Source organism: Astatotilapia calliptera, chromosome 1 (assembly GCF_964374335.1).
Source record: "Astatotilapia calliptera chromosome 1, fAstCal68.1, whole genome shotgun sequence".
Lineage (NCBI taxonomy): Eukaryota > Metazoa > Chordata > Actinopteri > Cichliformes > Cichlidae > Astatotilapia > Astatotilapia calliptera.
Window position 1 is genome coordinate 11,890,102 of NC_137422.1, and position 14,280 is coordinate 11,904,381.

General features: G+C 41.7%; 1 protein-coding gene across 3 annotated transcripts in view; it reads right to left on the reverse strand.

The window, feature by feature from the left end:
• Positions 1 to 6,358: 6,358 nt before the first annotated feature.
• The window catches only part of trip4 (thyroid hormone receptor interactor 4), an 83,125-nt gene continuing 75,203 nt past the window's right edge, over positions 6,359 to 14,280 (reverse strand). For all 3 annotated transcript variants that reach the window (XR_013911706.1, XM_026162642.2, XM_026162635.2), the window contains one exon: positions 6,359 to 6,677. Coding sequence is in view for 2 of the 3 variants with exons in the window: in XM_026162642.2 (XP_026018427.2) it covers positions 6,531 to 6,677 (147 nt within the window). In the remaining variant the exon portion in view is untranslated. The remainder of the gene's footprint in view (positions 6,678 to 14,280) is intronic.

Consider the following 14,280-nt stretch of genomic DNA (forward strand, 5'->3'; position numbering starts at 1 on the left):
CTATCACGTAAACTATTGAGGTTACCTGAGGCAAGGTGTGAATGGGGGTTGAAACCCCTGGGAAGGGATTTCAGGACTGCATTGCAGGTGGCTCATAGCTGATGTCGTAAGCCGACACCTCTGTTTAATGATGGTCGTTCACGGTGGACATAGATGGTCTCCTTTACTCCTCTTTCAAACCTTCTGTCTTCTCAGTCCAAAACGGGCGTCCTTGAAAGACTGACCTTTGTCCTTAAGGTGCCTTCTATGCTAACTTTACATATAAACAAACTATATTTCGACACCTTACTTTATAAATACGCTGTACTTTTCAAGGGGCAGGCTGTATTATGGAGCTTTCCCTTTTACATCTTTATTTAATATTAATTATATTGATGTGCAGGGTGGATATTGTGTTATTAATCTTTTGTACAATCCAAATATGAAAAAGGACTCTCAGTCTCACCAAGTTACATGAAAAAATAAACGCCATCACATTTTGCGGACTTGTGTGACCTTATGTAAATCTAACTTTATATTTTTTCTTTCACAGTTCAAACATAACTTTTAAAGGACTGCACAGGAAAGGAATGTTTCTTTTCCTCTGTAATACCACTATTACAGTATTACTATAACAACACAAGATGGGGAAATATAGTTTGTTTTTCAGCAAAACTACCAAGAAATTTGGCAGTACTTAAAATTATTTACAGTATAATCATTTCTTTGTTTCCTGTAAAACTTGTGAAACTCTTTTTCTAGTTTACCTACCTTTAAGTGTTTGTAGGTAAATATATTTACTTCCTTATTTCACATAAAGTACATTGAAATGCCATTGAATTACAGGGTAATTATGCTTTTAGTTGGGGGCTGTATTATAAAGTGTTACAGCGTTATGTACACTCCTCTTTTTCACAGGAAGCAGTGAATGAGCGAACCCCGCGTTGCGAGAGAATGAGACGGACAGAAGATGAGTTGCAGTTGTTGGGATTTGATGACCTGACTTGTCTGGTCGTAGCCATCAGCGAAGGTCGTGTAATGGATTGGAGTCATGCAGACAACAAAGTACATTAAGACGAGGAGAAATCACCCTTGTTGAATATAAGGTCACTTAAGAGCCAAGAATTAATCAACATAATGAACATAGACGTCAGTAAAGTAATATGGGATATATTATGCTGGGGAGATTATTTTAAAGCAAAGTTGTAAGACCAATCTGCTTCCTAGACTAATCTCAGGTCAAATACGTGACCTAAAAAATGCATAAAAAGGCTCAATCAAAGGAAACTGTGGGGTGGGGGTTCAGACTGTTAAAGATGTACTCTTTTGTCTAGATTGCGCTCATAGCAACGCACCCCTCCTCTGACAAGCAAAATGAGATCAAGCATGAAAGCAATGACATCTTTTACTGCATGTTCTAAATTTGTATGAAGCATCTAATTTGGGACAAACTTGGGGTTTGACCCAATTAGTCAAACAGAAATCATACCACAGTCATGAGGCATTTGCAAAAGACATCTTTGCATGTAAGAGACTGAGAACAAAAGCTTTATTGTCAGTTTGGTGATTAGAAGACAGTCGATTTTTTTTCCCCCCTTCCTAAAAGTTTTAATCTTTCGTGTCCTCAAATGGCAGCAGTTTTCTCACACATCTGCAACTCTTTATACAAACAAGCTGTTGGCAAAAAAAGTGTTTGTATTTATTGTCTATCATATAGCAATATGCAAATAGTTAATCCAGAGTAATCATGTTATGTATCTGTTACAGTGCTTGCTCCTGAGAAAACAGAAGCCTGGAAGGGACTATTTTACATATTCAAGAGTCTAAGGCTTTACAAATCACTATGTTCAGAGATTTAATCCTCCTGACAGAGGAGGCCATGAAGACAGACGGTCTACAGTAATGTCTACAGTGTGGCATTATGTGAATTAATAAGACCCGAAAGCTGTGAAGACTTCTTGGTGGGGGATTCTGTAGGTGGGCATTTTATTCTGATTTAAAGACCCCAGAGTCTGTTTAGTTTGGAGTTTTGGAGCAATTTCCCTCGGCGCTTCTGTTGGATTGACTTTGAGAAAAATCAACATGGCCATAATTTTAAGTATCACCTACTCCATTTGTGTCACTACAGATACCATCTCATTCAGGAGCACAGCAAGGTCAAAGGTCAGGGATTAAATTGACCTCTTATCAGTGGATCTTTAGAAATGGCCAGCAATTGAAAGCCGTTTGTGATGGGAAATCCATTTTTAATTGAACTGATGCAACTGCACTCCCTTTGTGAATCCTGGAAGTCAGGTCAGCAGGCTTTCGGAATCTGAGATAGTTTCTTTTATTTATTTATTTCTCCGATCAGGATTATTTGTGGAGAAGGTAATTTATAGATCTGATATGAACATTTACGGTGGCCCATCTTTTAAGGTGCAAGCAGGTCATAGCTCTTCTTGAGCTGTGGTCACATAAAGAGATCCACTTCTTATCGCTCCCACTGTGTGTATTTCTCACTGCCCTTGAGGGAATATAAGCTTTCAAAAGACTCATGCGCCTTCCCTCCTCCAATGGGGCCCAACCTTAGATCTGTGGACTATGTAGATTCTACACTGAATGGAAAAGATAGCAATTGTGCTCTTTTAGTTTATGCATCAACATCAGTTGTGATGAAGGAATGGGATTTCATGCAACAACAAAAAAAGCTGTGAGGACTGTGAACAAGTGGGTATGAGCTATAGAAATTAATAGTGCAGCAGTTTGGGAAATGCCAAGAGTTAAATGAGAAGTTCAGTGGCTGCACAGTAAATACGATGCTACAGCTGAGTTGGCTTAGTGGAGCTGGAAACACCTAGCTAAACTCCCTCCAAACATAATTCCCCTACCATCAAATGTGCTAAATTAAGCTTACAGATCTATCTTCAAGTGGCATCTGGCTTCTCAAGTCACACACAAACCATTTGAAAGTCCTGATGGCTTGAGATGAAAACACCGTCTTAAATCCCAGGATGTTTTTGAAGTAACGAGCGACCATTGCGTCAGATTTTGCGGTCAAGCTGTCTTAAATGAGCAAATATTGACCCACTCATTCCTCAAAATTTCCTTTTGTACAACCACCATGGCTTGACAGGCAGCGATCCATGACAGATTATGAGATGGATGAGCCATAAGCTGTTACCGGGTTTGTATTGTTCCCCAGCCTGCCACCACCTCTTCTGAAGTGCTGCGAAGCACTAATTCCTCTTCCAGGCCTGTGGGGATGGGGGTGGCGGTGGAGGATGGGACCCTGTGCCCTCAGACCAATCAGTCTCTCAGCAAGCACACAAAGGTCCTGCTGCTTCTACAACTGGAAACTTGGCTCGACGGTGAGGAGGGCATGCTGTTGGAAAGGAGTCAATTACATTTCTTTTCATTTAGAAAATTCAGTTGGGCATCATTTCAGCCCTAATGACAAATAAACAGGTTATCCTATTTATGTCTAATTTAATTTATAACTTCAGCTAAACGGATCAAAGTTGGAGGGTGGCAGGAATTGTACTTGGAGTTCCTGCTTCTGAAACAGGTGGTGCTCAAAATTGGATGATGCCATGCTTGTTATATTGCTTCATCTACTCTGATTAGTTCCTCTCCCTTGTTCACCAGCAGAATTAACAGCAGGGTGGTTGGTGTGTGATGAAGAAGCTGAATCACTGACATTATGTTACTTTGAAAACAAAATAATTTCACAAAAACTACCAGAGACAAAATGATTAACTCCCCTGATGCTAACAGTCATTTGTGTATCCTCTTAGCTAGGAAACAACCACAAGGATACGCATGTGTGACAAAAGTCAGACACACATCTCCTGTGCAATCCCAGCCCGTTCTTATTTGGCGAATCTCTCAATCTCCTCCAAATTCAATGGTCTGGTATGAACCTGTGTCTTTGACAGTCCGGTCAATAACATTCACTTTGGTTTTCTGGTGGTAGCTCTTGACCAGGAGTGACACATGTTGGGGGTCAGTGTCGTGTTGGAAGACAAAGCGACAACACAGACACAGTTTTGTTGCTGAAACTTGTGGTTTTCTTTCAGAATCTCACATATCCTTCTTTATTCATGATTCCTTCCACCTTGACGAGATTCCCAGTTCCAGATGCACTGAAACACCCCCACATCATAACACCCCCACCACGTTTCGCTTCGATGATGCTCTTTGCATTGTTCACCGCTCCCTTTTTATTTCAAACACAAACAGCCTCTCTGTGGCAAAACAGCTCTAGTGTCGTCTCATCTGACCAAAGGATGAGCTTCCAGTACGCAAAATCTTTCTCCAGGTTGTCCTCAGCATACTTGTATTTTGAATTATGTTCAAGTTGCTTGAGGGGGTCTCTTCTGTAGAAGTTTTTCTTGGTATGCAACCTCACAGTTCAGTCCCGTTCAGGGTTCTGGGGTATCATTAGTTTTTTTTTTTTTATCAAGGATCTTTGAAACTTTTTGCTTCTGTCTGGTTTTGTCTGTTCTTTGAATTTCTTGATGATACTTTTCTCCAGTTCTTGACACCCCCCCCCCCCACCCCCACTCACTAAAATAGTTTTGTGATTGTGTGGAAATAGAAATAAGTCACGCTTTCTAGAGAAAACTAGCATGTTTAGAAATGCTTTGAGAAAAAACACTTTACAGACACTTTAAAATCCGGATGATTTGCTGCCAGCACTTTCATCTGTTGCAGTTCACCGTGGCTCCGACTTCGTGTCAGGTTTACTATATAAAATGGATCACCTCGAGCATTTCCTCCACACATCGCATCATCTTTTGTGCACGAAAAACCAACAGCATATGATCTCATGGTGTTTATCTAAAGAGGCTTAGTAAAAACTGCATGCGCTTAATTGTGCAGCGTAGCAGCACAGAGCCCTTGTTTATGTGAACTTGGATGTCTGTTCTCATCCGAAGAAATGTCCCCGATCCCGAAGACAGAAGAAAAGGCCACCCACAGGGCAAGTAGCTGTCATCGTTGATTCACTGCAGGATGAATATAGTAAATTCTTAAGCAACCTCTCTTGAAAAAACACCTATTGAGAAACTTTACAAAAGAGGCCTCTTACATTCTCCGGGTGGGAGATTACTGGGAGGGTTGGTGCAATTATGCCTCCTCGTTCTGAATGAAGTGGAGCAGAGAGTTGTAGCTAATCTGCAACTCAAACAAGAGTAAATCTAAGCTAATCAACGGAGAATTACAATGCCAGGCACAGGCGAAAACATAACAACTCGGGATGGGTGTGTGTGTGTGTTGGTGATTCATGCTATGCTTTTCACGGTGAAATACGCCCCAGGGCAAGAAACAGCTTAGTCAAAGAGCCACTCAACACATTTACAAGGAAGTAAACACGCAGCAGCTCAAGAGCAGGTAGAAATGTGCATGTCAGAAATATCAATCAGAGCCTGTCACAGCAGCACTTAATAACAGAGGTGTCAAAGACTTTATGTGTGCCTGAATATAAACTCAACAAATGATTTCAGTGGTAGTTGTCTGAGCATGCAGGTCTGGAAGGCTCGCTGGAGATTTGGTGTTTTTCTTTTTTAAAGCAAGAGAAGATGTGCGACGGACCAGATCCACGAGAAATTCTTACCTTTATCGTTCAATCAACTGAAAAGGAAAAAAAAAAAAGGTGTTGACTTTGGGGAAAAATCTTTAAAAACTAGTTTAAAGTCGTGTGGTGAGCTGGGAGCACAGACACAGGCCAGCTAATCTGTGGTGTTATGACTGAAAATACCCCTGCTTCCAAGGGTTTTCCTCCATGCGGGCATGTTGCTGCAGGTACGGCAGAGGAGACGAAATACCATCCGAGCAGCTGAATGAGTTGCCGAGTCTGAGGGCTTATCAGACGGCGGTTTAGGGTTGAGGAGGGACTCTGAAAGGTTATCGCGGCAGCAATAACTCTCTCTGTGCATTTAAAGACTGCGGGGGAAACAAAGTAACTGACACAATGCTCAAGTTTACAGCGCGTGGACCAGCTGTATATTTGATTAGTCTAATCAGTGTGTTGCTGGGTGATGTTAGATCACGCTGCAGGAACATGATCAATTTTTCTGCCTTTCCTCCTGCTGTGCCAATGAAATGGCTTCATTGAAATTAATGAGAGGGCTCTGTGTATGTGTGTTTTTTTTAACACTGCTATTGTTGGTCTAGATGAGGCTTTAGGTGTGAGAAGGGTAATGACAGGCTTGCTTCTGTTGAGAAGAGATGAACCGCATTTCTCCTGTGGTTATTATGCTCTCAACTAAAAATAAAGCTGAACTCATTTTTCCCCTGTCACCTCATTTAACCAGACAGGTTAATAAAAACATTAAAAAAAGAAAATGATCTCTTGCACCCTGAGAAAATGGCATCATTGAAACATTTCAAAAGAGTCTTTTTCCATTTTGCCAAACGCGTTCTTTAATTAAAACAAGAAAGAAAATTATTTATGCATTCACAAAAGTTGTAATCGTACAATTTTGTATTCTATACAATTAACCAGGATTGATTAATTAAATACAAATACCAGGAATTCAAAAAAAGACCAAACTGATACTAATAATATGTCAGCTCTGGAAACTCCTGGCAAAAATAGCGGTGGGGGGAAAGAAGTTGGTTTTTTTGTCCTCTTCAGCTTCTCCTTTACAGTCAATCTGCAGCTGATGGGACCAGTCCCTTCTTGGCACCCTGGTGGTAGTGGCTCTCCAGTTTCCCTGTGAGAAAAAAATGGGGGTGAAAGGGAAGGGTGGGAGTGGAGAAAAGAGGAAGGGATGAATCAAAACACCATCAAAGGGACAGGGTGACCTTTCTGAGAGCTCAAGGCCTGCTGATTACAGGCGGACTCGGGTAGATGCACAAAGACAAGCCGAGAGAGAGACGGAGGCAGTGAGATGATGAGGAAAAAAGACCAGGGAGACCTTTTATTCACTGACAAAGAGAGATTAGCCCACAGCCTTTTAATATACATATACAGCCCTGATTTGGATTCAGTATAATTCAACAGCAACGATGGCTAAACACACAAAGCTGATAAAAAGGAGTACGTGTATGGATCTAACACTACCTGAAATGTAAAGGAGTTTCCTATAATCCTCTCTTTCACAACCACAGTGCATTTAAAATGAACCAGTCACGCTTTAATTCAATTGGTTTAATATAAACATTGTAATAACTGTTTAGAATTAAAGCCACTTTGTATAGTCTCATAATTTTTAAAGGCTCATTGGACAGTTAAACCCTGTGTAGGTTAAAGATCAAGATCGGCCCTCTTGACAGAAATCGTCACAACGCTAAAAAACAAAAAACAATTAAAAAACAAGCAGAAAACTTCTGGAGTTTCCAAACGATCAGGTGAACAGAAGAAGGTACTTTCAGCTCTGCTCCATTATTTTCCAAGCGGTCGCCATAGTGGATGAGCATCTGGATGTATAACAGAGATTTTTTTTTTAAGCACTGGATGTCTTTCCTGATGCAACCCTAACATTTATATGGTCTTGATCACACTAGCTTGTTTGTGTCTCCTCCTGGTCTCAAAGTGGGGATCTTTCGAATGTAAAGTGAAAAGTTGAGGCTCACTAGAGCGCAAAACCACTGGTGTGCATGGTCATATTACTGGTTCCTCAGTTAAGAAAACCTCCTTCACATCACACGTCAGAAAGAGAAGAAGCGATTCGTATCATTGCCCTGGTGTACAATCATGACGAGGCGTCAGGATGTAAATACTGAGGGTTCACCTCAATATGCACAGCTCTCAAGGACAGGTAGGACTGATTAGACTTTGCTAAATTACATTTAAAAAAAGCCTGGCCAACTCTGGCACAAGATCTTTTCATCTGATGACTAATTCAGACTTCTTCGGGTAGTAACCTGACGTGCAAATCCCGAGTAACTACATGTCAGGTCGACACTGCCAGCAAAACTACTGTGGTTCACCTGTTCAGCAGTGTCATTTCCTTCTGTGCATTTACGCCTTCACAGGTTTTGCATTTTTAGAGAGACAGTAAGAACCAGAAAGAAAAAGACCACAACTAGGAGCGGCCAATTAGCAAGGCTGCATCGTAGGCTCTACAACAGCTAAGTCAGGCCTAAGATAGCCCAAGAGGAGCTTAGAGGAAAATAACGGGATGAGCCTGGAGAACCACATCATCTGACAATTTAATGGAAATTTTCATTATCATGTTGTTGTTATGCAATTAGTTGAGCTGATCCTGCAGCACTAGCTTGGTTTAGTTGATTTTGTTCTACAACTCCTGTATCCTCACTGCCATAACAGTCGGCATACAAACTGGATACTGCAGTGTGCAGAAAAATAAAAGTTATTTATGTGTGCAGTAAAAAGTAAGGAGGCTAATATTGATCCTTGTGCGACACCTCTAACACCCAGCTTGGCTTAAGTCCATCTGCACAAACAGTCTTATCTCCAGCAGAAAGACAGAATTTATATCAGTAGCAAACAGAATAGCAGGAAGTCAATGGAAATCAGGAAATATGAAAAGTCAGTAGTAACAAATAAATATTACAAATTTATGTCTTTGCATGTCTTCCAATCTGCCAAGAATGCATCAGTGAAGGATTTCTTGGTAATCTTTTGGATTTGGTAGTTGAAGCAGCACCTGCACAAACTTGCTGATTAATGCTCTTCTATTTGTAAAACCATACACAGGCAGCCGCTTTTGTTGTAGATCCACGGTTACAACTTGTTGCTCACCAAACTCATGGGAACCTCTGCTGCGACTGTTTACACCGATGAAACAGCTGAGAATGTTGAAGAGGGATTTTATCGAGTTGCTATTTATACCAATGCCTGTAGCTATGGCGCGTAAACAAAAACTCTCGCAGCCATTGACCGGAGCTGACCTCCTAATCTATCGTGAGTGCAACTTGTTGTCTGTCAGAGCGGCATTCCGAATTTTCATCACATTCAGAATTTCTCTATTACAGCCCGCGGTCTACTGCTCTGTCCCTATTCTGCACAGGACAACCTCTGCCGGTTTTCCATACCCCTTGTTGACCCCGTCTCTTACTGCGAAGCAAATAATAACCCGGCGTCTCTCAGCCTCACACAAGCCTCCTGTTTGTCAAACTACGACATTAACTGCTTTCCCCCAACCCGGTGGCTGAGGCAGGGGGAAAAAATTATACAAGTGTGACAGGCAGGGGCGGTGGTTGTCACTTATGCTTTCTTTTCATGTTGTCATGTTATGGCTGAACTCTGTGGGTAGTAGCAGCATAAATAAGGTGTTAAGGAGAAGTGCTGTTTGCTCACCATTTCCAAACCTCTCTGAATGGCTGTCAGTGTGTGTCTGTTCTGCCAGGAGCGAGTGCTGCTTAGGTGTGGAAACACCCCTGGAATTTTGTTAGGTGAGTGCTGCCAAAAGGTTATCCAAGATTACTGTATGATACATTCACCCACACAGAAACGCAGCCTAAGTTAAAAAGGCTTTTCTGAGCCATCCAGCAGACGAGGTCTAAGAGTGGTTATATTGTAGCATGTATTTTAGGAGGAAAATAAATATTAGATGTTAAGAGCGCAATGACTAAACCATAAAATATCGAGATGGCAGCTGAACTCCGAAGAGCTGAAGTCAGAGCGGTGTTGTGCCAGCGTAAGCAGACTTTATTTTCCCTGAAGGGTTCTCTAGCACTTCAACTTCTCTGACTTGTTCAGCCTTTAAAAAAACAAAACAAAATCACAAAAACTTCCTTTTAGTGCTGTGTGAGTGACAGCTGGGATCAAAATCGAGGAAAAATCGCCACTGGCAATTTGACACAGTGACATTTGTGTATATTTTTACTGAAACAAACATGATATCGAAACAAGCACTTGAAGCATTCGTTAACTAGACTGTCCATGTTACTTTGTCTCGGTGACAATGGCAACCTGACGTAAAAACAAAGCCCCCACCCTGACACCCTCTAAAAGTGATAGGTCATAAAATCCTGTTAGTCATAATGAAAAACACATACAGTTCTCCAGGCTTTCTGAAAGTCTTTCAGATTGCTTCTTTGGACCAGTGTTGTGTCTTTACATGGCAGACAACTAAGCAAAAGAATTTTATTTTATTTTTTTAAATTCAGATCAGAGAGAGGAACAACAGTAACAACAGTAAATAACGCTTGATGGAGGCTCTGTCATGGTTTAGGCTACATTTCAGCCAGTAGTGTTGGCGATCTTGTCAAAATTTATGTAATTTATGTAATTATGAATGCAGAATGGAAAGCATATGATTGACAAAAGCTTCATTTTTCAGTATGACAATGATGCTAAACACACTGCCATAGCATTAAAAATCATACAAAGACTATCAGTCTTTTTGGATCGGCCTCCCCAGAGCCCGGACCTCAACTTTTTTGAAGCAGTGTGGGATCATCTTGACAGAGAGCACAACAAGAGGCAGCCAACATCCAACGAAGAGCTTTAAATGTCCTTCAAGAAGCCCGGAGAAATATCCCTGAACACTACTTAAAGAAAGCTAGCTTAAAAGAGCTCAGGCTGTCACCAAATACTGAATTTCGAGCTTGTTAAATTTGTACAAGCTCTGTTTTTGTGTTATATGCTGCATTAGCATGCATGTTTCCACATTTCAAAAAAATAACTGCACCTCAATTACTTCCCATTTTCCTAGCAAAAAGTTTAGAACGAGGGGTGACTCAAACCTTTTTCACAGTACTGCATAGTCATGCTAATTTCTCTCCTCTGCTGTCCAAAGACTTCAGTCTATGGCTGTCACTGTGTATGAGAGGGGGAGGGATGGAGCAGAGCACGTAGCACACTAACAGAAGAGACGAGGCAGAGTTACTCAAGCTGATTAAAACTCTTTGCCTACAACAACAGTTTTCCAACCTGTGTTAATTCATCTAAAACCAAAGATGGAGCGATGCTGGCTGACTCCAAATATCTGGAAGCCTGATGAACACAAACCACCCAACCGCACCCCAAAGAGGTCAATCTGTGGGAAGCATTGGGTTTCCTTATAAAATGACTAGTTATGCAATTTTAAGGACAGCCAGTGTGCTGCATTTTAATTTATTTTGTGAACAGTTGAGTCAACCAGTAGTAGGTCGAAGACGGCAGGTTATTCAAAAAAGCTCCAATACTCAGTTTAATTCAGAAAATGTGGGCTTCTTTACGTGACACTTAAGCTGCAGAGATCGTCTTAAGGTCTCAACTTCGGGAGGATCTATTAATGAATCTTTAAGCCACCTGAGTTCAGTGCAACAAGGTGACAACGCGGCATTGACATATCACCTCCTGAAGGTGTTATGGTGAATGTGTTGGCAAACAGGTCCTATTCACACCTCACCTCCAGCAGACACGGAGAAGGATTAGCATTTACTACAAATACAGGCACCTGGTCACTGTCAATTCAATCTTCACTTTGTTTTTGAGTCCATCCAGCCCTTTGGCTGATAAATGCTCTGCTATGTTCCACTTACCAAAGACAATTTCAGACCTGTAAACAGCTTTAACCACCAAGCTCACAGTCTGCGATGTCAAATTGTGCTCACGAGAGAACACTTCACCTAACTAGACAGTTCGTGGTGAATGGGTGTATTTTGTGCTTCATCTTGCACACGCTGTGTCCACAGTCGCCTCGGCTCACCCAAAAGGAGAATTCTCAGTAAGAATGAGTCTGAAGCAGCGCTGAAAATTTACTTTTAGAAATGTAATGCTGCGATTCTCCCAATATTCTCCAGAGTTTGTGTGAAAATGGATGTGCCAAACAGCTTAAATCTGTTTTCAAAAGCCTTTTCTCTGAGCACAGTAGAGTGCTGTGATAGAACCTCTGATAAGAGAAGGTGAGAGAAAACCAAAACTCTTAGGGAAAGATATCAAAGAAAAGCTCTGTAGAGCTGAGGAGAGCTCTTCATTTGATCTTGTGTTAATATAAATATATCCAAATATATTTATATTTATCCCAGCTACCTCAGGGCGAGAGGAAGGGTTCACCTTGGCTAGGTTACCAGTCCGTCGCGGGGCTAACCCAGGTGATGCGTTCTAGATAAGTCGGAACTCAGATGTTGGGACTCAAGATGACGTCATTCCAGAGTTGGTGCTTTCCAGGACTTGTTTTGGTTCTTGGCAAGGTAGGGCCATGCACGTAACCCTAGCAACACAGCATATACTTCTATTTTGTGCTTAAAAAAACGCATTCACGGATCAAGCTTGGTCAGTGTGTTCAGTGACTTATCAAGTCAGTCGAAAATACACAGCAGTGGGAGTACAGATCCAAAGATAACTGTTTACATTCAGTGTCAGCATCTTGGATTGCTAACTCAGGGTATGATGGTCTACTCGGATTTCCCACTCGACTTTCCAAGTTGAGTTCCACAAAAGATTTCCGACTGGGAACTCAGAATTTTCACCTTATTCGGGAATGCACCAAGACAGACACACAACCATTTACACCTATGGGCAATTAGGAACACCAATTCACCTCACCTCTTTGGACTGTGGGATGAAGCCGGGGTACCCGGAGAGAACCCACGCAGACACAGGGAGAACAGCTCTACACCTAGCGTGGTGGTGGATTTGAACCCAGGGCCTTCAACAGTGCTAATCACCTTGCCCCCATGCTGTCCTACATAAATATAGTGATTATAAAATCAGGAAAATGAAAGCTGTTTCTTTTGTTCAGTTCAGCCTTTTCAAAAAGTTATTTTTTCATCAGTACCTTCAAGAGTTAATTTGAAGAATAAAGTCTAAAAAAACTAAAAACTCTTTGACCCTTCGGTATTTACTTTGCTTTTAGACTAGCTGTTGGAAACCACTTGGTACTTAGTCTGAGAGTTTGAGAAGTGGCAATTTTGTAAACCTATTAAAATACACCCTGAAGCGAAATATGGAAAAATAACATCGTTTTATGCAACTGGGCACAGAAAACCAAGGACGGCAACAAGGAGCACAGACGCTGGGCTTCACAACAAGTTCGACTCTCATATTCAACAGGAAAGTCAGTCCGGTAATGTGACATGCTCCATGTGTGAAGGCGACTTTTGTTAATGGAGCTGCTGAGCTGTCGCATTTCAAAATAGGCGCAGCAGAGCTGAGAGAGCTAGAGGAAATGCAAGTGAGAGGGGGCTGGGGGAGAGGGAGTGGGTGGAAAAAACAGAGACACAGCAAAAATGAGACAGAAGGGATGAGGAGGAGAAGTGTGGGGGGAGGGTGGGTGTACGGGGGAAAGGGGATACATACAGGAGGACAGCAGGAGAGGTAGACAGAGGGAGGAACAGAAAGCCTGGCCCATCGATTGGCTGAGATAATTTCCCATTGATTGCTGCACTGTTTGGAGATTGCGGGAGAAAGGTTTATTGCCCACACGCTGCAGCTGGGGAGGAGGCCATAAAATAAGCACCGATTGTCTGCAGAGGGCCAGCTCCATCATCAGCCCTGTAAAACATACTGTGCCAGAAAGACAGATACGCACCGCACTTGGATACTTTCCTTACGTATTAACAAATATGACTGCGTGCATACTATTCCCATTACGCGCAATGGGAGAACGCGGCTCACCGTCGATGGAAAGCACTCTTGCATAACCCCCCTTGAAAATCCAGGGGCAGCAGTGCAAAGAGTATTTATTGGATTGAAATGGAGGTCCATTGACATCCTTCCTGACATCAATAACATGCAGGCCCATCCGCTCCCTTGCAATAATAATCGCAAGAATAATTGGCTGGTTGCTGTTTCTCTTTCTGTGAGAGTAACTGCCTACGCACTCAAAGATAGAAAAAAAAAGGCTGATTTTGGTATTCTTATTGTGTCTTTTTATTACACACAGATCCCAGTGCACCTGAATAATAAACCTTAGAACAGCTATGCATATACACATTAACCACATGTTGACACACCTTATGAAGACAGTTTGACAAGAGGAAATTACTTTATGCCTACAAACGATGACACCGCTGAAAAGGAAAGTGGAAAACCATCAGCGCTGTGATTGAATATAACACCTTCAACAGTATCTCCTCCCCACTGGGATCTCACCATAACCAGTGCAGAGTCTATGACAGGCATAGTGCTTGGAGAGCGGGGCTGTGACTGTACACAGAAATCATGGTTGGATATTAATATTTGTTTCTGAGTCACAGTTTTGTATGTTTTCAGCACAAAGGATAAAACAAAAATACAATTTTTAAACTGGATTTTTTTTAAATCTAGCTTCTTAGAGGACCATTTGAAGAGCTTAAATGTTGCTGAACTCGTTAGTAGTAACCCATTTGTTAAGTCACTTTATGCAAGATAAAAAGTCCCAGCCCTCTTTTTGAATGTTACCCTGACGCGAGACGTCAACGAAATAAACCAGACGACGC